This window comes from Pollachius pollachius (assembly GCF_949987615.1).
Source record: "Pollachius pollachius genome assembly, chromosome: 15".
NCBI classification, from domain to species: Eukaryota; Metazoa; Chordata; class Actinopteri; order Gadiformes; family Gadidae; genus Pollachius; species Pollachius pollachius.
Genome location: NC_136948.1, coordinates 3033123 through 3058512, shown reverse-complemented (window position 1 = coordinate 3058512; position 25390 = coordinate 3033123). Strand labels below are relative to the sequence as shown.

General features: G+C 52.1%; 1 protein-coding gene across 10 annotated transcripts in view; it reads right to left on the bottom strand.

Moving 5' to 3' along the window:
• Positions 1-1005: 1005 nt before the first annotated feature.
• Positions 1006-25390, bottom strand: part of mark3a (MAP/microtubule affinity-regulating kinase 3a) — a 37057-nt gene continuing 12672 nt past the window's right edge. The window contains exons 8-18 of one of the 10 annotated variants that reach the window (XM_079752352.1): positions 24717-24953; positions 21867-22007; positions 20121-20220; positions 14498-14610; positions 13946-14084; positions 11966-12213; positions 11431-11534; positions 7362-7634; positions 6297-6323; positions 2385-2429; positions 1006-1808 (exon numbers count right to left, since the gene is read on the bottom strand). In XM_079752352.1, the coding sequence (XP_079608478.1) occupies positions 1460-1808; positions 2385-2429; positions 6297-6323; positions 7362-7634; positions 11431-11534; positions 11966-12213; positions 13946-14084; positions 14498-14610; positions 20121-20220; positions 21867-22007; positions 24717-24953 (1776 nt within the window). In that variant the 3' untranslated portion in view covers positions 1006-1459. The remainder of the gene's footprint in view (positions 1809-2384; positions 2430-6296; positions 6324-7361; positions 7635-11430; positions 11535-11965; positions 12214-13945; positions 14085-14497; positions 14611-20120; positions 20221-21866; positions 22008-24716; positions 24954-25390) is intronic. The other 9 variants (XM_079752354.1, XM_079752355.1, XM_079752361.1 and 6 more) reach the window with 9 other exon arrangements.

The following is a 25390-nucleotide window of genomic DNA, read 5'->3' as shown; positions in this document are numbered from 1 at the left end:
GTCCAGATAATGACTCTTCACAAGGCATCTTTCACTGTAGGCCTATGTTGATTTTTAAGCCTATAAGGAAGGGTACTAAATTGATTAGAAACAATAGAGTTGGTTTTTCAGACAACAGTTTGTAACTATGCATTTGTTTATGGTTTAAATTAGTTATTGTTTATGTTAAAGCATATATATCTACGGGAACTAAAGGGACAGACAGGTGTCTGCCTGAGGTACGGCGGCGCTCTCCAAGGTGCTGACCTGTTCATTTGGTTTGTTATATGCAAATTGTCAGACATACAGAAGTATGACAATCATGCTCTGCATATTTTGTTCATTTATCTTGATTTCTAGTACGTGCAGGCCTAACCTGCGGTTGCTGGTGAAATAGCACTACTGCCTCGTTTTTTCGCTTACCTGGTGAGGCGGGGAGGCGAGCTTCTGGTGTTCAGCGCCTGGTTACCGGGGAATCCCGTAGCAACACAGGGATTGTACAAATTTAGTCCATAATCCTTTTCAAACAATAGCCTGCTGAAGTTTGGCGCCCCCTACCGCCTCTTTCCTTCTCCGTTCGGCTACTCAGCTGCCATGCCGTAGGCCTGACCTAAAACCGCGTTTCCAGATTTCAACTTCATTTATACAATTCTCGTAGGACATTCGTCGAAACAAGGCAATTTGGAGTTCTTATTAGTACCAATCCTCTGCTACCATGTTCGACTCCAATAATTGTTCTTATACAACTTGTTTAGTCCATTTATTTATAGCTCTCCACAGCATAACATTACAGCATCGCCACAACGGCGAGAAACTCGGCAAACAGGTAACAGGTAAATGGCTACCGTAAATAATGGAATAGAGGCGCCAAATTTAACTTACCACCAACCATTTAAAGAAAGTCCGTATCTGAGGAGCCTGGTTAAGTTTTAGGTCTGACACAGCTAATTATATATTTATGACGATTATCTTGGGCTAAAATGACCAGCAACTCTGGATCTGACTCACAAAGTGACAACACGTTCATCAAGTTTACACTTTAATCAGACGTAGTGACCCTCCCCTGGCATTTACATCAACTTCCATCTTCTAACAAAATACAAAAAAAACAAACCAATGGAGTACTGCAGGGAAGCCATCTTGAAAGTAAGATACATTATTTACACTGAAAACAAACGCTACGTTAAATCTGTTTTTCCAGGAGAGGAAAAAAAAAAACCTGTGAAATAAATAAGACTAGAAATGCTTTTTGTCCACATTCACAGCATGACAAAAAGCATCCTGTTAGAGGGCAGAAAACAGACATTAGTAGATAACTGATTATTGCCAAAAGCCAAACTCTATACATTAGAATAGTCATTACATTATCTGTAATATTGTTTAGAAAAAAAGACATTTTGGAAACTGCTACTTGAATGATTGTACAGCTTAAATACTTCTAGATATTTATATATATTCATCTGGTCTTGACCCTTTTTGTTCATAGCTTTAACTCGTTGGCAACTTTGGAAGCGATGTTCTTGAAGGCGATGGAGGAGCCTGATATCCGCTTGAAGCGCACCCCGTTCAGTGAGAGGCGCGGCAGCTTGCACACCTCCATCTCCCACTGCACCAGGTCCTCCGCGCGGCCCTCCCCGTGGACGCACAGCAGCAGGAAGCTCTCGGGCTGCTCGTAGTCACAGTTGTTGGCGTCCAGCACCTTGCGGATCTCCCGCATGATGTCTCCGGGCTCCATGGCGCTGGTGGTCCTCATACTCCAGGTGAAGCGCAGGGAGCGGGGCTTGCCGTCTTTGGCGGCTTCCCCCTTCGGATCCCCAGGAACATGGCGACTGGAGGGGGGGGGAGATGGGTTAGAGTGGATGGGGAGGAGAGCAGACGCGCACACACACACACACACACACACGGAACAATAGTTGGAGGACGGTGGGGCCATACACAGAGCTGGTTTTAGTAATGCAGGGACACACACACACACACGAGAACAGCATCGCTATCAAGACAGGAGATGCATGCAACATCTGGACGAGTAGTGGCACGGGTCAGCAGGCAGACAACAGGAGGACAGACAGAGAGCAGGAGGACAGACAGACAGATCAGGAGGAGAGACGGGCAGAGAGCAGGAGGAGAGACAGACAGCCAGGAGGAGCGCCAGACAGAGAGCAAGAGGACAGACAGAGGAGTAGGACAGAGACAGACGGAGAGGCGGGACGGATCAGGAGGACAGACAGACCGATCAGGGGGACAACAGACAGCCAGGAGGAGAGACAGACAGAGATCAGGAGGACAGACAAATCAGAATGACAGACAGACCGATCGGGAGGACAGACAGACAGATCAGGGGGACAGACAGACCGATCAGGGGGACAGACAGACAAATCAGGAGGAGAGACAGACAGACGTCTCACCTTGAGCCCTCAGGTCTCCCGTTTCTCTCAAACTCTGTGGAGACTCTGGAGGCAGCAGGGAGAGAAGAACATGAATACCACCTTCATCACCCCCACCACCACCACCAACATCATCATCATCATCACCACCACAAGCGCCGCGTCACAGGGGAAGGGGGGAGGGGAGGGGGGGGGTCAATACTATGTAACCACGACACAAACGGAACCACGAGGAGAAACTCAAAACATAGGTCAAAAGGAAACGACGATAAACAACAAGGTTGAACTCCACTCTCCTACTGGGCCCCCAAGCAGGACCAGGGTCTGATGACATAGCCCCCCCACAGCACACACAACACGACAGCAGCCAGACGGGGACTGGTCCCGCCAGACGGGCCCCGGTGGTACCAGGGTCGGGCCCCGGAGCCCCAGAACCCACCAGGGACTGCCACAGGGCTGCACAGCTCCCCCCACCCTCCACCTCCATCTGCTCCGGACACTGCAGTCAGCTCCCCCAGGGGCTGGTCTTGGTGATCCAGCCCCCTGCCTGGAGGGACATGGAGCTGGTCGGGCCTGTGGGGGGGTCCGCTGTGCAGCCCCAGGGCCCTGTCTGGTGGGGGGGGGAGGTGGGGGTCAAAGCCATGCACACACACAGCAGATGGAGGGGCTGCAGCGACATGCACCCAGGATGGATCCTATGCTGGCAGACACTGGCCCCTAGCACGGCCCCTAACACGGCCCCTAGCACGGCCCCTAGCATGGCTCCTAGCACGGCCCCTAGCACGGCTCCTAGCACAGCTCCTAGCACGGCCCCTAGCATGGCTCCTCGCATGGCCCCTAGCATGTCCCCTAGCATGGCTCCTAGCATGTCCCCTAGCACGGCTCCTAGCACGGCTCCTAGCATGGCTCCTAGCACGGCCCCTAGCACGGCCCCTAGCACGGCTCCTAGCACGGCTCCTAGCACGGCTCCTAGCATGGCCCCTAGCACGGCCCCTAGCATGTCTCCTAGCACGGCCCCTAGAATGTCTCCTAGCATGGCCCCTAGCATGGCTCCTAGCATGTCCCCTAGCATGGCTCCAAGCAAGGCCCCTAGCACGGCTCCTAGCACGGCTCCTAGCATGGCTCCTAGCACGGCTCCTAGCATGGCTCCTAGAATGTCCCCTAACATGGCTCCTAGCACGGCTCCTAGCATGGCCCCTAGCACGGCTCCTAGCACGGCTCCTAGCACGGCTCCTTAGAAATGCTATGTGCCGATAGTTTTGTATGCAGGATGCTATTGATTGTTTAATACTTTGTACATATTTATTTCCTACAATAAAACTTCAGCTACAGCTCAATGTTGCTGTGGCTCGCTGCTGCTTGTAGGCCCCTGACAGAACTGGGTTGTCGGAGGCCTTGCACTCCCAGCATGCAGTGCAGCAATAAGGGGCTAACTCAGACCAAACGTGTCACTTCACGGCCCCGTTGGTGTGTGACGCCATGTTGTGAACCGTGGCCTCTCCTTCCTGGCTCATGGGTCGTCCCCTCTTCCATCTTCGCAGCTGCTCTGTCGACAGCAGAACGCTACGATGCTAACGCTACACGGTGAACAGGGTTCATCTTCCCGCGGGCGTCTCCGTCTCCCGTCTTGACGCCGGCCCACGTGATCGGCCGCCGCAGCGTGGCCGTTGGGCCTAAACGCACGACCCCGTTCAAAAGAGCGCCTGGTTTGGTGTGAATGAGGCCCAACGTTTGAGCATCACGTCGGGGGGGAGCAGCAGAGGGCTGAACCGCCCCAGACGGCCCCGGGACTTCCTCCTCTGACGAGGCCTCAGCCTCCGACACGCGGCGGACTGGACGGAGAACAACACGGCTCCGCCTCCTGGTGGTCACGTGACACACGGCAGCCAATTAGACGAGCTCCCCGGGAAAACACACCGATGAGGAGAGGATGAGGTGGATGTAGAGAATGCGGAGGAGGAGCAGAGAGGGAGAGAAAGTAGGGCAGAGGAGGAGGAAGAGCAGAGAGGAGGAGGGGGGGGGGAAGAAGAGGAGGAGCAGGGAGGAGGTAGGGCAGAGGAGGAGGAAGAGGAGGAGCAGGGAGGAAGAGGAGGAGGCGCAGGGAGGAAGTAGAGCACAGAGTGGAGGAGCAGAGAAGAAGAGATGGAGCAGGGAGGAGGAGGAGGAGGAGGAGGAGGAGGGAGGAGAGCGGTGCAGAAGACTTACTAAGACCGTGTGCTCCCTGGAGGGGGGGCCCGGCAGCCCCTGACTTGGCCGGGTCAATACTGACCCTGCTCAGAGAGGTCAAAGGTCACAGGGCAGAGAAGGGTGGGGAAGAAACATTTACACACAGAGAGAGAGAAGGTCAAATCAAGAGGGGGGGGGGGGGGGGGGGGTAACCTAACTTCCTGTGTTGAGGAAGGAGGCGGGACATCGGCGCTCCCTCTGCACCAATCAGATTCCAGCATGTTATGGTTGAAGCGTGAAACCAAAGAGCTGACACAGGATGGGCGGGCGGCCGTGGGATGAGGAAGATGAAGACGATGATGACGATGAGGTTAGCGTTCAGCAAACCCACCAACAGTTCCCTCAGACTGAAGAGCCTCAGCTCGTGCCGAGGTGACAGTGGAGGACATCACCACTAGAGGGCGCCAAGACGCTTCAGGACTGCACTCTGCTCCTGGCCTCTCCCAACATGGCCGCCCTCAAGAACCGGGAACCAGAGAGCCAGAGCAAGCTGGTAGCTACACGCAGCTACCTTCTGATTGGCTGATGTGAACACACCTGCATCTCTAGAAGGTTACCTGGAGCCTGTCGAGCAGGCGAATAAACCCCTTCCCCCCTGAATGCTACAGGTTATCATGCTAGCTTACATCAAACACGCTGGCTCTCCTCAACATGCTAAGGCACACCAAACACGTCAGCTTGGCTACACTTTTGGGATCTGTAACACCCTGCCGGTAAGGTTCAACACTACCTCAACACAGAACGTTTATAACCACACAACACAACACTGTCGTCTCTAGACAGACTCGTTCCAGAACTGAGAGCTGCTCAGAGAGGGAGGGCCAACAACAAGACCTTTATCATCAGGTCCAGGCCCACTGCAGTAGAGAGCCCTGAGACTCTACCAAACCCTCAGCTAACTGTATGGGTCGGTCCCCTCCCAGACGACCCACCAGGGGAGATATACCGGAGCTACAACAGGACCTAGACACAACCTGCTGCTGCTGAACCTCTCACACTGAGAGAGGTCTGCTCTCAGAAGGGTCCTGGGGACATGAAGTGTGTGTGTGTGTGTGTGTGTGTGTGTGTGTGTGTGTGTGTGTGTGTGTGGACAGCCTCAGCGGGGGGGGGGGGGGGGGGGGGGGGGGGATGCGGTTGCATGCGATGAGATTTGAATGACGGGCAGAACACTACACTACACATACACACTGCGTGGTGATTGGCCGGGGCCAGGCGGTGATGTGTGATTGGTCGACTGAGGGTCTAGCAGCTCTCTCTCTCCCCCCCCCCCCCCCCAGTGGGAGACACACTGGTCCATCTCAACACACACAGCCCAGCCCAGCCCTAGGGGTGGGAGGGGAGCATGACCCCGCAGTCTGTGTCAGACTGACCTCCGCCCCCTGCTGGGAGTCGACCAGCACTACCACAACACCCTCCCAGCAGGAGTCTGTGTCGACCACTTCCAGACCTCCCAGCAAACATATCCCTTTATTCCTGCATCCATTCTCCAATTGCTTCCCCATTGTAAACCCCCCCCCCCCCCCCCGAAGTGGTGAGAGGGCTGTGTGCGTCAGGACGGGCTGGGAGACCCCCAGGGGTCTGTGTGTGTGTGTGTGTGTGTGTGTGTGTGTGTGTGTGGCGGGGGGTTAGTGAAGCAGCAGTCTGAGGCGACCCCAAGGGGGCGGAGTTATGGTTCACACCGAGCGAAGGCAACACCGGTGGTCCTACCTTTTGGCAAACCTGAACGACATGTTTCTACAACAGAACCAGACACACACCATGAGAACCACACCACCACCACCACACCGTGTGTGTGTGTGTAAGTGTGTGTGTGTGTGTGTGTAAGTGTTTGTGCGTGTGTGTGTGGTGTGTGTGTGTATGTGTGTGTGTAAGTGTTTAAGTGGGTAATTGGGTAAGTGTGTAAGTGAGTGTGATGGATGGATGGTTTGCATGAGTGGAGACACATGGGAGGTGAAAGGAATCGGCAGACGTGAAAGGGAGATTCACATCAGGAGGCGTTTGATTAAAATAGATTATATAATAGAACAAATCAATTTCTCTTCCTCGTCCCAGACCAGAGCTGTAGCTAGCATAAAGGTCGCTAGCCCACAAGCTAGCAGGCTTAGCACCCGCTGTCAGCCTAGCAGCCAGACAGGGACTCAGTGTACCCTGGTGAAAGGCCATGTGGAGTAGCATGCTACTGTAGACGTCTGGTAAGGATTGAGCTGGTTGGCGTTTTCCCAATCTCTGGCTCAGGAGCCATTTTTGGCCGCCTGAGTTCCCTAAAGGGTCCCGGAAGATTGCTGACTGATAAGATAGGGCTGGAAGCATCCCCATATATACAGGATATTGTTTTGTCCCCACAAGGTAATTTGTGTAACTACTACTAACCAGTAGGAGTTAGTGTAACTATTAAAAACCAGTAGTACCTAGTTTAACTACAACTAACCAGTAGGAGTTAGTGTAACTTTTACTAACCAGTAGTAGCTAGTGTGACTACTACTAATCAGTAGTAGCTAGTGTAACTACTGCTAACCAGTAGCACATAGTGTGACTACTACTAACCAGTAACCAGTGACTACTGGTTAGTGTGGTGTGGATGAGCTTGAAGCAATGTGTGTGGCAGCAGATGCAGGATGGTGTCCCCAGAATGTTCTGAGCCAGACCGGGGGTCACAGACCCCACCAGGCTGGGAACCCCCCATGTGAGGTTCTAGTAGGAGCCGACTGGGCACACACGGAGCCACCTAGAACGTTCCCGTCCGGAGGCCGGGGGTCGGCCGGGGGCCCGTACCTGCGCGTGAGCTTGGAGGTGAGCTTGGAGAAGAGGTTGCTGGTGCCACGGCTGCGCGTCTGGGAGAGGGGGGCGGCGTCGTGGGACAGCGTGGGCGAGGCGGGGGGCCCGTTGTAGGTGGCGGTGCGGCGGTCCCTCAGCTGGCCCCCGTGGAAGGTGCTGCGGCTGGCCGTGCCGCGCGGGAAGCGCAGGCGGTCGGGCGTGGTGGCGTTGGCCACGCTGTGCGTGGACGCCACGGGGGTCCGCTGGCTGCCAGGGGAGACCGCCATGCTACTGGTGGGGGGGGGGGGGGGGGGGGGGGGGGAGGAAGAGACAGCATTACCATCACAACCATGACGACCTGCTGGGGGCAGGGGTCAGCAACCTGCGGCTCTGGAGCCGAACGAGGCTGCTCCACCCCTCTGCCGTGGCTCCGTGGAGCTTTCATTTATTTTGTTATGAATTAAAAAAAAAAAAAATGGTGGGAGGGATTGCCGACCCCTCTACTGGGGATTCCCTCTGGGCTGAATGAGGCTGTGATACAGAACCAGTTCACCCACTGCTCCTGATTTCGTCGACGCCCGACCAGACCCACTGGGGCTCCCGTCCCTTAAGGAGCAGGTAGGGGTCAGGGGGGCGTCTTGCTCGAGGGGGCATAGCGGTAAGGCCTCGGACCCTGGGGATCGAACCCAGAACCACCAGGTGAACGAGGTCCTAAGAACTAAAGCCATAGTTTGAGTTCGGTTTTGAAACAAATCAGGACTCAGACCACATGAGAATGCACCAGTATCGTGCATTCTAATGTGGTCTGAGTCCTGATTTGTTTCATAACCTTCATAACCTGCTGCCTATAATCTCAGAGAAAGGTAGAACCACATCTTCATGGCATCACACCTGTGCGTCGAAACAAACTCCGACCACACAGCACAACACCATCGATTAGAAAGCACCTCTTGGAACCACTGAAATCAAATGCCCATGATGAATATGTAAATCTCCACATCATTCACACGGCGTTGACCTTTGAACCACAGGACGGCCCAGAAGACATATGACTTGACCTCATCCACACAACCTGCTGTGGTTGGAGGAGCTAGCGTGTTTAGCCCGTGGCGGCTAACCCATTGGGCGTGTGGGCTCGAAGCCGGCTAGCCGCGCTAATAAAGAGCTGCCTTGTGTCTGCTGGCGTCTTGTGACTCCCAGGAGGTCACAAGACACACTGCCGGGCCGTCCCACCGGTGACCTTCCAGCCCCGTTAAGGGCACCGTTCACGGGGGGAAGTGTGCGGCAAGTCTGTTTCACGATCACTGCATCCATTCGGGACTTTCAGAATCCAGCCTTAAAAACAAGCAAGACCGTCGACCGGATCGGCTGCATCCTGTCCCGACACAACGAAGGGGCTCTTCAATGGCCGCCGCTCCAGTCAGTCACATGACCACTCACTCCTCCAGCACTCCCTGCTGGGATAGTGGAGGCTCCTGCACCCAGGGCCTGGTCTGAACCGGAGATAGTAGAGGCTCCTGTACCCAGGGCCTGGACTGAACCGGAGATAGTAGAGGCTCCTGTACCCAGGGCCTCTCCTAAAGCTGAGAGATTCCTTGAATAAGAACTGAAGAGGTGCTGCACAGACTGTCTGTTCTGCTGCAGTGACAGACAGAACTCCCTGGCGTGGGAGGAGCTACAGTGAACAATGGGCAGGGCTCTACTGAACCCCGCCCCCTACTTTAGAGGCCCTGAGCCGGTCCTGGAGTCACAGAGGTCACCTGTGTCTATCTGAGCTGCTGACGGCCTGGCCCGTGTTAACCAGGGTGGGTTTACCAGGGCTGAGGGTTAACCAGGGTGGGTTAACCAGGGTGGGTTAACCAGGGCAGAGGGTTAACCAAGGTGGGTTAACCAGGGCTGAGGGTTAACCAGGGTAGGTTAACCAGGGCTGAGGGTTAACCAGCGTGGGTTAACCAGGGCTGAGGGTTAACCAGCGTGGGTTAAGCAGGGCTGAGGGTTAACCAGCGTGGGTTAACCAGGGCTGAGGGTTAACCAGCGTGTGTTAACCAGGGCTGAGGGTTAACCAGGGTGGGTTAACCAGGGCTGAGTTAACCAGGGCTGAGGGTTAACCAGGGTGGGTTAACCAGGGTGGGTTAACCAGGGTGGGTTAACCAGGGCAGAGGGTTAACCAGGGCAGAGTTAACCAGGGTGGGTTAACCAGGGTAGGTTAACGAGGGCTGAGGGTTAACCAGCGTGGGTTAACCAGGGCTGAGGGTTAACCAGCGTGGGTTAACCAGGGCTGAGGGTTAACCAGCGTGGGTTAACCAGGGCTGAGGGTTAACCAGCGTGTGTTAACCAGGGCTGAGGGTTAACCAGGGTGGGTTAACCAGGGCTGAGTTAACCAGGGCTGAGGGTTAACCAGGGTGGGTTAACCAGGGTGGGTTAACCAGGGCAGAGTTAACCAGGGTGGGTTAACCAGGGTAGGTTAACGAGGGCTGAGGGTTAACCAGCGTGGGTTAACCAGGGCTGAGGGTTAACCAGGGCTGAGGGTTAACCAGGGCTGAGGGTTAACCAGGGTGGGTTAACCAGGGCTGAGGGTTAACCAGGGTGGGTTAACCAGGGCTGAGGGTTAACCAGGGCTGAGGGTTAACCAGGGCTGAGGGTTAACCAGGGTGGGTTAACCAGGGCTGAGGGTTAACCAGTGCTGAGGGTTAACCAGGGCTGAGGGTTAACCAGGGCTGAGGGTTAACCAGGGCTGAGGGTTAACCAGGGCTGAGGGTTAACCAGGGTAGGGTAAACCAGGGTGGGTTAACCAGGGCTGAGAGTTAACCAGGGCAGAGGGTTAACCAGGGTGAGTTAACCTGGATTAGGTTAACCAGGGGGCAGATAACCCGGGTAAGGTAAACCAGGGTTAGGTTAACCAATTGAGGTAAACCCGGGCCAGGGGAGGAGGTGCTGCAGGAGCAGACAGGAGGAGCAGGGGGCGGGGCCGGGGGTGACAGACAGGCGGTCTGGTCTTACGTGGGCGTGTCGTAGTCCAGGTGGGAGTGGCTCTGGGGCAGGGGGCTCCAGCCCGCCTGCCCGGCGTAGAGGGGGCTGTGGGCCGGGTACCTGAAGCCCCCCGGGGAGCCCGACCCACAGGGGGAGGGGCCGTACGCCCCCAGGACGCCCGACCCGCAGGGGGAGGGGCCGTACCCCCCCAGGACCCCCGACCCGCAGGGGGAGGGGCCGTACCCCCCCTCGCCCGGACTGGCCGAGGAAGAGGAGGGTGAGGAGGCACCAGAGCCACACAGCGTGAGGGGGAAGAGTGAGAGAGTGACAGGAAGAGTGAGACAGGGGCCAGATAGAGAGGAAGAGTGAGACAGGGGCCAGATAGAGAGTGAGACAGTGAGACGGGGGCCATATATAGAGTGAGAGAGTGAGGTGAAGAGTGAGACATGGAGCCACATATAGATGTAGAGTGAGGCAGGGGCCAAATAGAGAGTGAGAGAGTGAGAGGAAGAGTGATACATTGAGTCATATATAGACGTTGAGTGAGACGGGGGGGCATATAGAGTGAGACATGGAGCAGATATAGAGGGATAGTGAGACAGGGGGCAGATAGACAGTGTGAGAGTGAGACATGTGACCAGAAAGAGGGGAAGATTGAGACAGGGGGAGGAGGATAGGGAGATAGTGAGAGGAAGAGTGAGATATGGGGCCAGAGAGAGAGTTAGAGGAATAGTGAGAGAATGGGACAAAGAGAGAGAGTGAGAGTTAGAGGAAGAGTGAGTAGCAGGTGACAACGAGGAACGCTCCGTATTCAGAAACACTCTCAGATCAGGTTCTCCTTGACATGCGGTACAGGAAGTCCTTAAATGGGCAGCAAGCAAGTCCGGGTCCAAGACAAAATACCCTCTGTTGGGACCGCCCCCAGGTCTCAAGTTGGACGGAAGGGGGACAGGAAGTGGCTTGGCCTACAGGAAGTGCAGTGGCTTACAGGAAGCGCGGTGGTCTACAGGAAGTGTGGTGGCCTACAGGAAGTGGGTTGACCTACAGGAAGTAGAGTCGCCTACAGGAAGTGTGGCGGCCTACAGGAAGTGAGCAGGCCTACAGGAAGTGGTCTCACCTGTTCTCCTTGCCGTTGGGGATGACGGCCAGGCGGTCTGTGTTGTTGCGGTCGCTGCAGACGTACGTATTCCTCCGGGTCATCCCCGCAGACGCCGCCGTGCTCTGAGACAACAACAACAACAACAACAACAACATCAAAAACATGAACAATGACAGAAATAATGACAATAACAACAACCAAATCATAAGCAACTGCAAACAAAAACAACTATTCGGAAAACGACGACACCATGAAAACACAACTGACATAATCGTTAAGCGTCTGTCTGTCCGTCCCTACCTCCTCTTCCGGTCTGTCTATCCTTCCCTCCTCTTCCGGTCTGTCCCATCCTCCTCTTCCTGTCTGTCTGTCCGTCCCTCCCTCCTCTTCCTGTGTCCCTCCCTCCTCTTCCTATCTGTCTGTCTGTCCCTCCCGCCTCTTCCTGTGTGTCTGTCTGTCTGTCTAAGTGAGTGCGTGCTTGCGTGTGTGTGTCCACGTGTGTGCGCTTGCGTGTTAGTGTGCGTGTGCTTGCGTGCCAGTGTGTGTGTCTCACCACGGGGCCGGTGGTCGCCCCCTTCTTGCGGTCGGGGATGTCGGCCTTGTTGGGGTTGTTGGCGTTGCCGAGCAACGGGCTGGCGGGCGGGGCGCTGCGGCTGGAGGACAGCCCGGTGCGGGCGGAGGTGGAGGAGGTGGAGGAGGCGGAGGAGGGCTTCCTCAGGGCCACGCCCCCCTCCTCCTGCCCCTCCCCCACCGTGGTCTGACTCCGCTTGGGGTGGGAGCCCGGGGCCACGTTCTGGCCCGCTGAGGGGACACACACACATTATATAGAGGTACAGCAGCGTAGAAACACACACACACACACACATTATATAGACATACAGCAGCGTAGAAATACACACACACACACACACACACATTATATAGACATACAGCAGCGTAGAAATACACACACACACACACACACACATTATATAGACATACAGCAGCGTAGAAATACAAACACACACACACACACACACACACACACATTATATAGAGATACAGCAGCGTAGAAATACACACACACACACACACACACACTATATAGAGATACAGCAGCGTAGAAATACACACACACACACACACACACACACACACACATTATATAGACATACAGCAGCGTAGAAATACAAACACACACACACACACACACACACATTATATAGAGATACAGCAGCGTAGAAATACACACACACACACACACACACACTATATAGAGATACAGCAGCGTAGAAATACACACACACACACACACACACACACACACACATTATATAGAGGTACAGCAGCGTAGAAATACACACACACACACACACACACACACATTATATAGAGATACAGCAGCGTAGAAATACACCAACACACACACGTTAATATAGAGATACAACAACATAGAAATACATCAACACACACACGTTAATATAGTGAAACAGCAACATAGAAATACACCAACACACACACACATTAATATAGAGATACAGCAACATAGAAATACAGCAACACACACATGTTAATATAGAGATACAACAGCATAGAAATACAGCAACACACACACGTTAATATAGAGATACAACAGCATAGAAATACACCAACACACACACAGGTTAATAAAGAGATACAGCAACCTAGAAATACACCAACACACACATTATATAGAGATACAACAGCATAGAAATACACCAACACACACACATTTATATAGAGATACAGCAACATAGAAATACACCGAAACACACACACATTAATATAGAGATACAACAACATAGAAATACAAGAACACAGAAATACATCAACACAAACCCACATTAATATAGAAATACATCAACACACACGCACATTAACAGAGATACAGCAACATAGAAATACATCAACACACACACATTAATACCCGTCGCAGAGACAGGGCAGTGATAATGCGTAGTTTGGTATTCTATAACTATAATGAAGGATCAATACCAGTCAGAGACAGGTCTGTGTTAATGCGTAGTTTGGTATTCTATAACTATAATGAAGGATCAATACCAGTCAGAGACAGGTCTGTGTTAATCCGTAGTTTGGTATTCTATAACTATAATAAAGGATCAATACCAGTCAGCGACAGGTCTGTGTTAATGCGTAGTTTGGTATTCTATAACTATAATAAACGATCAATACCAGTCGGAGACAGGTCTGTGTTAATGCGTAGTTTGGTATTCTATAACTATAATAAAGGATCAATACCAGTCAGAGACAGGTCTGTGTTAATGTGTAGTTAGGCTTCAGTGAGTACTAATTAGGTTCCATGTGCTCTCCTATGTCAGCCGTGAACCAGTTCCGGACAACAGATCAATGCGACATGACGCATTAACAGTTCAATCAGACCAGCCTCCTCTACCACCAGGTCACAGTCTCACCTGGTCGTCACCACCAGCCAGAGGACCACTAGCATCACATCCCATCCACACCTATGGGCCCCATGGATATGTTGTTACTCTGCCGTGTGAGCGTGAGTTACCTTGTTCACTGTAGCGCCGCTGCTTCTGATTGGACGCGCTACGCTGGACCTTGAGGTGTGAGGGGGACTGACCATTCAGCTCGCTGGCTGGGCGGGGCTTAGCCAGGGACAGGTTACTGTTGGAGCCACTGGGTTCCATCTATACACACGCACAAAGATAAACACACACACATGAAGATGCCATTAGATATAGGCTACAGCTCTCAAGTGGCTGAACAGCTGAGACTCCTCAGACGTTATTTATTGGGAGGGATCCGTTGCTAAAGGGACGGAGGGGATGTGAAACCTCTGTTGGGACACAGAGAAGAGGAGGAGGTCCTTTGGGGAGTGTTAGAATAGAGGTCGAGGAGAGTAGAGTCTGGTCGTTAAGTAGAGGTCAGGTTAGGCAGAGCTTAATTAAAGCTCCAGTTTAACAGGAGGTCAAGCGGTTAGGTTACCAGTTTGTCTGTGTCTGAGCTCTTCCTAGACTGCAGTAGGTGGAGGTTAAATGAAGGTTAAGAAGAGGTTAAGGCGTGGTCAAGGTAGGCGGCTGGGGAGAGGTTGTGTGTTTACCTCTGAGCTCTTCCTAGACAGCAGCAGGTAGGTGGCAGTAATCTCATCGTATTTCATCTTGGCCAGTGACTCCTGGATCTCCTCCAGGTTGTAGCCCATCCCCACCATCACGTCTGAAACGAGAACCAGGATGTACATGAAGATACAGCGGAACTACATCAGGAACACCTGAACTAATGAAGATACACCTCCACTACATGGAGGTACACCTGGACTACATGAAGATACACCTGGAATACATGAAGATACACCTGGACCACATGGAGATACACCTGAACTAATGAAGAACACCTGAACTAATGAAGATACACCTGAACTAATGAAGAACACCTGAACTAATGAAGAACACCTGAACTAATGAAGAACACCTGAACTAATGAAGATACACCTGAACTAATGAAGATACACCTGAACTAATGAAGATACACCTGAACTAATGAAGAACACCTGAACTAATGAAGATACACCTGAACTAATGAAGATACACCTGAACTAATGAAGATACACCTGAACTAATGAAGATACACCTGAACTAATGAAGAAACACCTGAACTAATGAAGATACACCTGAACTAATGAAGATACACCTGAACTAATGAAGATACACCTGAACTAATGAAGAACACCTGAACTAATGAAGATACACCTGAACTAATGAAGAAACACCTGAACTAATGAAGAAACACCTGAACTAATGAAGAACACCTGAACTAATGAAGAAACACCTGAACTAATGAAGATACACCTGAACTAATGAAGATACACCTGAACTAATGAAGAGACACCTGAACTAATGAAGATACACCTGAACTAATGAAGAAACACCTGAACTAATGAAGAACACCTGGTCGCAGGACCTACATGAAGTCATATTTGGGCATCATAAATATAATTATATTCCATCTGATAAATCCTGCGTGGAAGACTTATAAAATGGAATTAGTGCAGAGGGAGATTAGGAGGAAGAGAGAGACGGAAGCACACTTCAAGAGAAACAAAAATGGATTTAAGAAGCCGACTGGTCTATATTTAATCACAGTTTCCCTGGAAAGTCTTTGATTCGGAGACAGTGGTTTATTTTAATAGATTAAGCTCAGGAATCACGACAGGGGATGAAGGAGACTTTGAAATGATACATTTCCACGCATCTAAAAATACAAGTGTTGCAGGAGACGACAGAGGCAAGGATACATTTCACTCTGAGCTCCAGAAAAGACGCACACAGATACAGAGAGCCAGAAGGACAGAGACAGACACAGAGACAGAGAAGGACAGACAGACGGACAGAGAGACAGACAGAGAGACAGACAAACCCCCTACAAACCCCAACAGGCCTGTCGTGCGCTGGTGTCCACTATACTCTAATCAAATCTCAAAAGATAATCTCAGAGCTTTTCAGCCAGGATTTCTTATCTTTTACTTAAGCCAACATGTAGCTAACCAGCACACTGACGACAAGGTAGCTAACTAGCTAACTGACAGGGTAGCTAAATGACTAACTGCCTTGGTAGCCGACCAGCTAAACAGCTTGGTAGGTTACCAGCTAACTGACCTTATTGTATTATTCATTTTCTGACTGAACAGTACTCGAGTCAAACAACAATTCACATTAGTAGTCCCATTATGACAAACAAAAACCCACACAACTGTGCGTGTCTATACCATGCATTACGGTAGAACCACATACACAATAACATATCAGTAAGTAGCCACTTTTATCAAGAGACTAAAAATAACCCCAGTATCTCACACCGCCTTACGCACACACAGTCCAGCGCTGTAAATCCCAGCGCGGTTCACACACACACACACACGCTTATTCTGCCCCAACACATGACTACAGAATACACTGCAACACACACACACACACCTTTTAACCCCTCCCCTAGCCCCCAGACCCCTCCCCCTCTAGCTTAGACCCCTCCCCTCGCGTAGTTACCTCCCCCCCCTCAGCCTCCCTCACGTTGAGAGCAGCGTGCAGCTCCATCCCATAATGATCAAACATTCATCTCTGTGCTCCACATCTGCTCGTAGCAGACGCAGGAGGACTCTCACCGCAGGGGGCTGGACGCCCTGTTCACGGGAACAGGGCGTACCTTCTACCGTCACACGCTCTGAACAGCCTTATAATCATCTCCCCCTGCATCTCCCTCTCTCCCTCTCCCTTAGTCTCTCCCGCCCTCTCTCCAAGTCCCTCTCTCTCTCTCCGACTCTCTCTGTCTCCCCCTCCGTCTCCCTCTCTCTCTCTCCGACTCTCTCTGTCTCCCCCTCCGTCTCCCTCTCTCTCTCCCTTAGTCCCTTTATCCTACTGTCTCTCTTTTCATCTCCCTCTCTCCCTCTCCCTTAGTCTCTCTCGCCCTCTCTCCAAGTCCCTCTCTCTCTCTCCGACTCTCTCTGTCTCCCCCTCCGTCTCCCTCTCTCTCTCCCTTAGTCCCTTTATCCTACTGTCTCTCTTTTCATCTCTCTCTCTCTCTCCCTTTCTCCTACTGTCTCTCTTTTCATCTCTCTCTCTCTCTCCCTTTCTCCTACTGTCTCTCTTTTCATCTCTCTCTCTCTCTCTCCATCTCCCTCTCTCCCCCCCTCTCCCTCTCTCCCTCTCTCCCTCTCTCCCCCCCTCCCCCTCCCTCAGTGTGTTGGGGTGTAGTAGGTACCTTCGTACCATGGCCCCTCGCAGTAGTATTATAATAACAACGTGTATTTCTGCTCCCTGGACGTCCTCAGGGGACGATCGATAAAGAACGGTTTGATCTGAATTTGGTCGGAGGCTCGACCGCCTCGCTGCGGAACCCCAGAGAACCTCGGGAGTAGAGAGAGAATAACAGACCAACAGTATTGACCATGGTACTGGAGGTACTGGAGGGGGTACTGGTTGTACTGTTCTCTGATCTGATGCCAGACTGAACCGGTAAAAAGAGTGGACCGATGCTAAGGGTCGCCCTCCTTAGCATCGGTCAGACACACACACACACACACACACACACACACACACAATCACACACACACACACACACACACACACACACACACACACACACACACACACACACACACACACACACACACACAGAGAGAGACACAGAGAAAGATCCAGAGACAGTGAGAGATAGACAGTGAAAGAGAGAGTGGGAGAGACAGAGAAATAGAGAAAGGGAAAGGGAGAGAGAGAGAGAGGCACAGAGGCACAGAGCTCGTCTCTAGCAGTGAAGCAATGTTGTGAACACAGTGTGTGATGTAACAACGGCAGAGTTATTTAGAGGAAACCTCCTACATAGAGGAAGAGCAGAGGGGAAGAGGAAGAGGAGAACACAAGAAGAAGGAGGAGAATAGAGGAAGAACAAGCTGGGGGAAGGAGTAGAGTGAGGGAATGGTGTCAGGGGGTTGTCTGGTGTTGTCGTGGTGGCGACGGAGTCTGTAGAGAAGAGCTCTTTTAAGGATGACTCAGAAAGCAGAACCAAACTGGTCCGGCTACACATGCTCCATCTCAACATATGTACACCACCCTTCACAACATGTACACCACCCTTCACAACGTGCACCGCTACACCTGCTGTTCAGCGCCCAACATTTACCGCTACACCCGGGGTACACCACCCTTGACAACATGGACTGTTAGTCCTGATGCACACCACCCAACAGGGGGAAGGCAGAGACAGACAGACAGACAGACAGACAGACAGACAGACAAACAGATGACGCAGAGAAATGAGGCCAGGAGATGGAGGGAAGCAATAAGCAATGAGGTGGAGATAGAAAGTAGAGAGAGAGAGAGAGAGAGAGAGAGAGAGAGAGAGAGAGAGAGAGAGAGAGAGAGAGAGAGAGAGAGAGAGAGAGAGAGAGAGAGAGAGAGAGAGAGAGAGAGAGAGAGAGAGAGAGGGAAAGTAGAGAGGAAAAGGGAAAGTAGAGAGATAGAGAGAGAAAGTAGAGAGAGAGAGAGAGTACATAGAAACAGAGACAACCAGAGAAAGGAGAAAGGGGGGATTAGAGAGAGAAAGGAAGAGAGCAGAGAGAGAACAGATACAGGGAGAGAGGCAGAGGACGGGGGAGAAAGGCCAACAGAGAGAGTGACAAGAGAGAAAGAGAAAGACAAAGAAAGAGAGGACAGAGACGGAGACACAGAGCGAGAGAGAGGCAGGGAGAGAAAGAGAGGGGGGGGGGGGGGGGGGGGGGGGAGAGAGATCCCGGGTACGGTACGTGCTCTGGGTTTCCAATTATCCCCCACCTCTCTGTGGGTGGGGGCTGGGTGCTCCAACACGGGGCCCAGCCAACCAGCTGCTGTTATGTAATCCCCTCCCCCTGAGGACAGTTAATAACACAGCACCTCGCTCCCCACTCCACCGCTCTGCTCCTCTCCTCCTCCTCTCCTCCTGCTGCTACTCCTGCTCTTCCTCTATCCTCTACTCCATCCCCCCCCCCCCCAGCCCTCTCCCTCTCCTTCGCCCTCCTCTTCATCACTAGGTTCTGAGGCTTAACCAGGCCACTGCAGAGCTCCAAGTTCTGCTGCTCTGTGGGCACTCTGGGTGACAACCAAGACCCCCTAGACCTCGGGGGTCCCGGGACGTGTGGGCCCTCTTCCCTCTGGGTGACGACCCGGACCCCCAAATCCCGGAGGGTCCCGGAACGGGCTTCAAAACGTCCTTGTTACACTAATTGACCATTCATAGACATCCGTGAACACAGTAATAAGCCTTCACTAGTGACAAACTAACAGTGAATACCGGTTAATTAGTGTTCTAGTTGGCATTTACTAATGGGTCCATGTTAACTTAAAAGGTATTCATTCATACTTTATTTAATAGGGTTACGCAGAGACATAACTTATTAAATAATGTATCAATTAATACCTTAGCTAACACGAACACGGACACCTTTAGTAGACCATTACCCCAGCATCAGTTAACGGTTAATTAACTGGCAGTTCATTCTTATTACTGCATTAACGAAGATGTGAATTATTGTAACCGTATCGTGAGGGATCAAATGTACTCACTGTGGGGTCATGGGACTTTGGTTTCAAATGTACTTACTGGGCATGGTCATGTGACTTTGTTTGAGGGTTTATTAAGGTTCATAACAATGTGATCATGTGACTATATCTATGGTGGCTGGTTCGACTTCCTAAATGTCAGGTGACTTTATATGGGGTGGTTTAAGGTTCTGCTGTGGTCATGTGACTTCATATTGGGAAGGTTTATGGTCCTGCTGTGGTCATGTGACGGTGTTGTGTTAGGGTAATTTAACTTACATTGTCCTTACATTGTCAAGTCACCGGACTAAGTCTGAGTGCTGATGTTTACAATAAAACACTTGATTTATGAAGCGCTTTTCAAGGTTAGCGAAGAAACTTCTATGATAAAGTCATCAAATGAAAACTAAAATATAAAGACAAATATCAACGGTGGTACCATTCAAATGAAAAAACATTCAAGAAGTGTTCAGAAGGAGGATGAGAAAGAGCGAGAGAGCGAGAGAGAGAGAATAAGAGAGAGAGAAAGAGATAGAGAGAAAGAGATAGAGAGAAAGAGAAAGATTGAAAGAGAGAATAAGAGACGGAGAGAGTAAGAGAAAGAGAGAGGCGAGATGATGAGGTCATGTGACGGCGTAGTCACGTGACCCGTCTACCCACCTATCCTCTTCTGGTCGGTGATGTCCATCTCGGGCTCCAGGAAGGGCTTCAGGTGGTCCTCATCGAAGCCCGCGTTGATCCAGCGGTCCTTCATGATTTGCTGGAGGGGACGGAGATCACATGTCCTCATCAGAACACGAACAGCCAATCAACGCTTCGCGGCGGACCTCAGAGTCCCCATGTTTTGTGTGGCCTTTGTGTGTTTACATCGTTGCAATCAGTCGACGTCCTATCATTAAAAAACAACTTCATCCTCTGCACGCGTTGAATCTTGGACACTGAAAGATTTACACACCTACTAACAGCCAATCACAAAGCTCCAAGACCACTTCCTGTGGCGAGGAACACAGCCAGGAAACCGCGCAAGATAGACAGCGAACAGACTTCCTGGTTTCCACTTGAGACCAGTTTCATCCGGTCGCATTGCGTAACAAACATCAGACCATCCATATATAGTTCACACACGCACACAGAAAAGCATCTATAATTCAGTACACACCACACACACACAGTAGAGATTAATACCATAAACACAAATGAAAGCACAACAGACAGAATGTGTAACATTGCCAACTGTTGCTCGCCGTGTAGCATCGGAGCGATGCTAGTTTCCCTAGCTTGTAGCATAGCTTTGTGCTAGTAGCACAGCAACTACGCATCATTTACTTCACAAGCATTGAGTCACTTAAAAAGCATTGAGTCACTTCACAAGCATTGAGTCACTTCAGGTCATCTTCAAGCTACAATCAGAGGCGTTCTGTCCAGTGCTGGGGATATACTGCACTAGCTAACACACACACACACACTCCCATCACTCACACACACACAGACACACACACACACACACACACACACAAATTATATTCTACGCTGATTCTGTGCCTCTCTTCTTAGAACCTCTCATCCTCTGATCCCTTCTCAGAAGACCCTAGCAGTAAACATCCCGTTCCCCTATCACATGATTAGTGTATGCTCCCGACCATTCAGTCCCGAGGTAGACCCTTCCATCCAAAGCCCGACACCGGATCCAGAGACACCTGGTAGGGTACCACCACTAGAACCGTAAGGGGCATCAGGCGATCGGAAGTAGTACCACGGACTCTAGAGGTCATGTGACCATGAAGGTACCACCACGAGACCTGTGTCGTGCGTCGGGCCACCGGATCTTCCCGAGAGATGTCCCCACACAAACAGAACCTCCACCAGGTGGAGGTTCTGTTTGTGTGGGGACATCTCTCAGGAGGATCCCCCTCCTTTGTCTCCACCAACGTTTGGGTTCTACTCCTTCATCCAGAGCCCGTCCAGCTCTTCTCTCCGGTTCTTTAGACCCACGGCGGAGGTTCACACACGCGCACACGCACATACACACACACACAGTCACACACAGACACGTCGGTTCTCAGAATCACTGACGCAGAACCCTAAGTGCAGAGACCCGACCGGCCGACGGCAGCGCCGCGGTCCAGAGGAACCGACCCGGAACGTCGAAACCCCTCGTGCACTATTCGCCGCCGCTACGTCAGGGACCCAGAGTGGCGCGGGGGGCGGGGCCTCCCCCAGGGAGGAGGCGGAGCCGCCTCGGGATGATGTCATGGTGATGTCGTGGTGGTGGTGGTGGGAGGAGGAGGAGCAGGAGGCGCAGGAGGAGGTGCTTCTCCGGGACGGACCGCATGCCGGGGGGAGGGGGGGGCGATGAGGAGGAGGATGGCGATGAGGAAGAGGAGGGTTAATAAAAGAGATATTTACATTGTCGGCGTCCTCCCTCACCTCCAACGTGCCCCGCTTGGACGGGTTCAGCACCAGGAAGCGCTTCAGGAGGTTCTCGCAGTCCGTGGACATGTAGAACGGGATGCGGTACTTCCCCCGCAGAACCCGCTCCCGCAGCTCCTGGGGGACGGAGAACCACAGCACAGCGTTAAGAGGAACCGGGACTAGAACCACAGCACAGCGTTAAGAGGAACCGGGACTAGAACCACAGCGTTAGAGGAACCGGGACTAGAACCACAGCACAGCGTTAAGAGGAACCGGGACTAGAACCACAGCACAGCGTTAAGAGGAACCGGGACTAGAACCACAGCACAGCGTTAAGAGGAACCAGGACTAGAACCACAGCGTTAGAGGAACCGGGACTAGAACCACAGCACAGCGTTAAGAGGAACCGGGACTAGAACCAGAACCGAGACTAGAACCACAGCGTTAGAGGAACTGAGACTAGAACCACAGCCGAGACTAGAACCACAGCGTTAGAGGAACCGGGTTCAGACACTAGAACCACAGCGTTAGAGGAACTGAGAGTAGAACCACAGCGTTAGAGGAGCAGAGACTAGAACCACAGCCGAGCGTCACGCCTGATTTCCACCGGGGACGTAAGCGCTGCGGAACGTCTCCGCAGCGTCCCAGGAGCGTCGCGCCGCAGCGCTATCATTCCGTAGCACTTCTATTTTTGACGCGAGCCGTTGCTGAACCGCGTCAATTTCAACAGAGCAGACCGAGCCGGGCAGGAAGTCAAAGAGTAAAAGCCATAAAGCATCAGGACAATTTTCACAATCAAACCCAATACTCGGCTCATGGATCACAACTTCACATCAACATTACGTCATGACCGGTGGCACCAGGTCAGCAGTCAATCAATCAAAGGGTCTCAGAGGGTCGGCAACATGGACGACGATGAAATAAATCATCCCTTTTATAAGGACAATGTCAGAAAGGACAAAGCCTGGCATTTAATTGCAGTAGTTTTGGGAGTGGAAGGTGAGTACATTAGGTTTGGGATTAGCGTGTGATCTCGTGATCTCGCGTGAATACAGCTGGCTCGCAAGGCAGCGCTACGCTCCCGTTACGCGCCCGGTGGAAATTGACGCAGGGCAGAGTTCGCAGCCGTTCCGCGGCGCGTACGTCCCCGGTGGAAATCAGGCGTTAGAGGAACCGGGTTCCTATACTGCGTTAACATCCCACTAATTTAAGTATTAATATGTGTATTACTGTGTTAACACTAATGTGGACCACATTTCGTTGTCTCTGTACTTCTTCTCTGTACTCTGCACAATGACAATAAGGCTGAATCTGAATCTAAATCCCACTAACGCAATTATTAACATAGGTATAACTGTGTTAACATAAGTATTCCTGAGTTAACATCCCACCAACGCAGGGTATCTCACTCCTCAAGGAGTGAGTGGAAGCTGGGGAGGCTTCAGCGGGCTGAGGCGTTTCCTCCGTCACCCCCTGAACCCGTTTAAGGTGGAGGTCGTCCGCGTGTGTCCGTGTGTCCCGGGGAGAATCCCAGCGCTCCAGGCACACAGGACTGCATTATCCCAGGTGTTACATAATCGGGGCCGTTCTCAAGTTTCAAGGACAGGACCTTCTGGCGCGCGGCCCTCGCTGTCTGCTCCGTTTAAAGGGGCCCCGCCGTGGGGGGCCGTACGGACGGACACCAGCGCCTTACGGCCGTGCAACGCACTACACTCCTACCTATTACTAGAAGGATGCAGGGTGGGGGACGTCCAGCGGACTGCGTTGACATGGACGCTGTGTGCGGCCCTCTATGCTGTCTCACATGTCTTAATGAACCGTGACATTTACATTTAGCAGACACTTTTTATCCAAAGCGACTTAATGCACATATTGACACAGCGACGGCGGAGTCGACCACGCAGGGCGACAGCCGGCTCGTCGGCAGCATTCGGGGGGGGGCGCGCCGCTCAGGGACACCTCGACACTCAGCTAGGAGGAGCCGGGGATCGAACTAGCAACCTTCCGGTTACAAGTGAACCCACTCCACTTCCCGAGCTAACCATGACCTTGGACCATACAAAGGAATAATAAAGTTATTTGACTTGAATAATGAATAACACCGGATATATGAGCAGGGAACTCCGGGCAGGAGGAATAGTGAGACGCTTTATGAGAGGGAAGGGAAATGTGTTGTTCCACATAAACATAGTTACAGTATGTGGTCAAGAGTCATTCAGACAGCCATGGTGATAACGCACAACATGATACATGTTGACACACAAACCAGCTCTCACACACACGCACAACCCAGGTCTCTCACACACACACACACACAAACCAGGTCTCTCATATATATATACACACACCCACACACACACACACACACACACACACACACACACACACACACACCAGGTCTCACACACACCACGTCTCTCATATATATACACACACACAGACACACACACACACACACCAGGTTTCTCATGTATACACACACACACACACACACACACACACACACACACACACCAGGTCTCACACACACCAGGTCTTTCATATACACACACACACAAACCAGGTCTCTCATATACACACACACACACAGACACACACACACGCACCAGGTTTCTCATGTATACACACACACACACACACACACACACACACCAGGTCTCACACACACCAGGTCTCTCATATACACACACACACACAAACCAGGTCTCTCATACACACACACACACAAACCAGGTCTCTCATACACACACACACACACACAAACCAGGTCTCTCATACACACACACACACACACACACACACCAGGTCTCCCCCCCCCCACCCCCCCCCACCCCCCCCACCCACCTTGAGGTTCTGCCCGTCGAAGGGCAGCGACCCGCTGACCAGCGTGTAGAGGATGACGCCCAGGCTCCAGACGTCCACCTCCGGACCGTCGTACTTCTTCCCCTGGAAGAGCTCGGGGGCGGCGTACGGCGGGGAGCCGCAGAAGGTGTCCAGCTTGTTCCCCGTCGTGAACTCGTTGCTGAAGCCGAAGTCGGCGATCTTGATGTTCATGTCGGCGTCCAGGAGCAGGTTCTCCGCCTGAGGAGCCGACAGGAGCCGTTCTTACTGAGGGGGGTCGGGTCCCGAGCCGACAGGAACCGTTCCCACTGAGGGGGTCGGGCCGAGCCGTGACACCGGCGCATTCCTCACTCGCTTGCACGCACTCACATGAGTCAGGTACCAGTCCAGTCCCAGCTCAGTACCAGCCAGGTACTAGTCCAGTACCAGCCAGGTACTAGTCCAGTACCAGTCAGGTACTAGTCCAGTACCAGCCAGGTACTAGTCCAGCACCAGTCAGGTACTAGTCCAGTACCAGTCAGGTACTAGTCCAGCACCAGTCAGGTACTAGTCCAGTACCAGCCAGGTACTAGTCCAGCACCAGTCAAGTACTACTCCAGTACCAGTCAGGTACTAGTCCAGTACCAGTCCAATGCCAGTAAGGTACTAGTCCAGTACCAGTCAGGTACTAGTCCAGT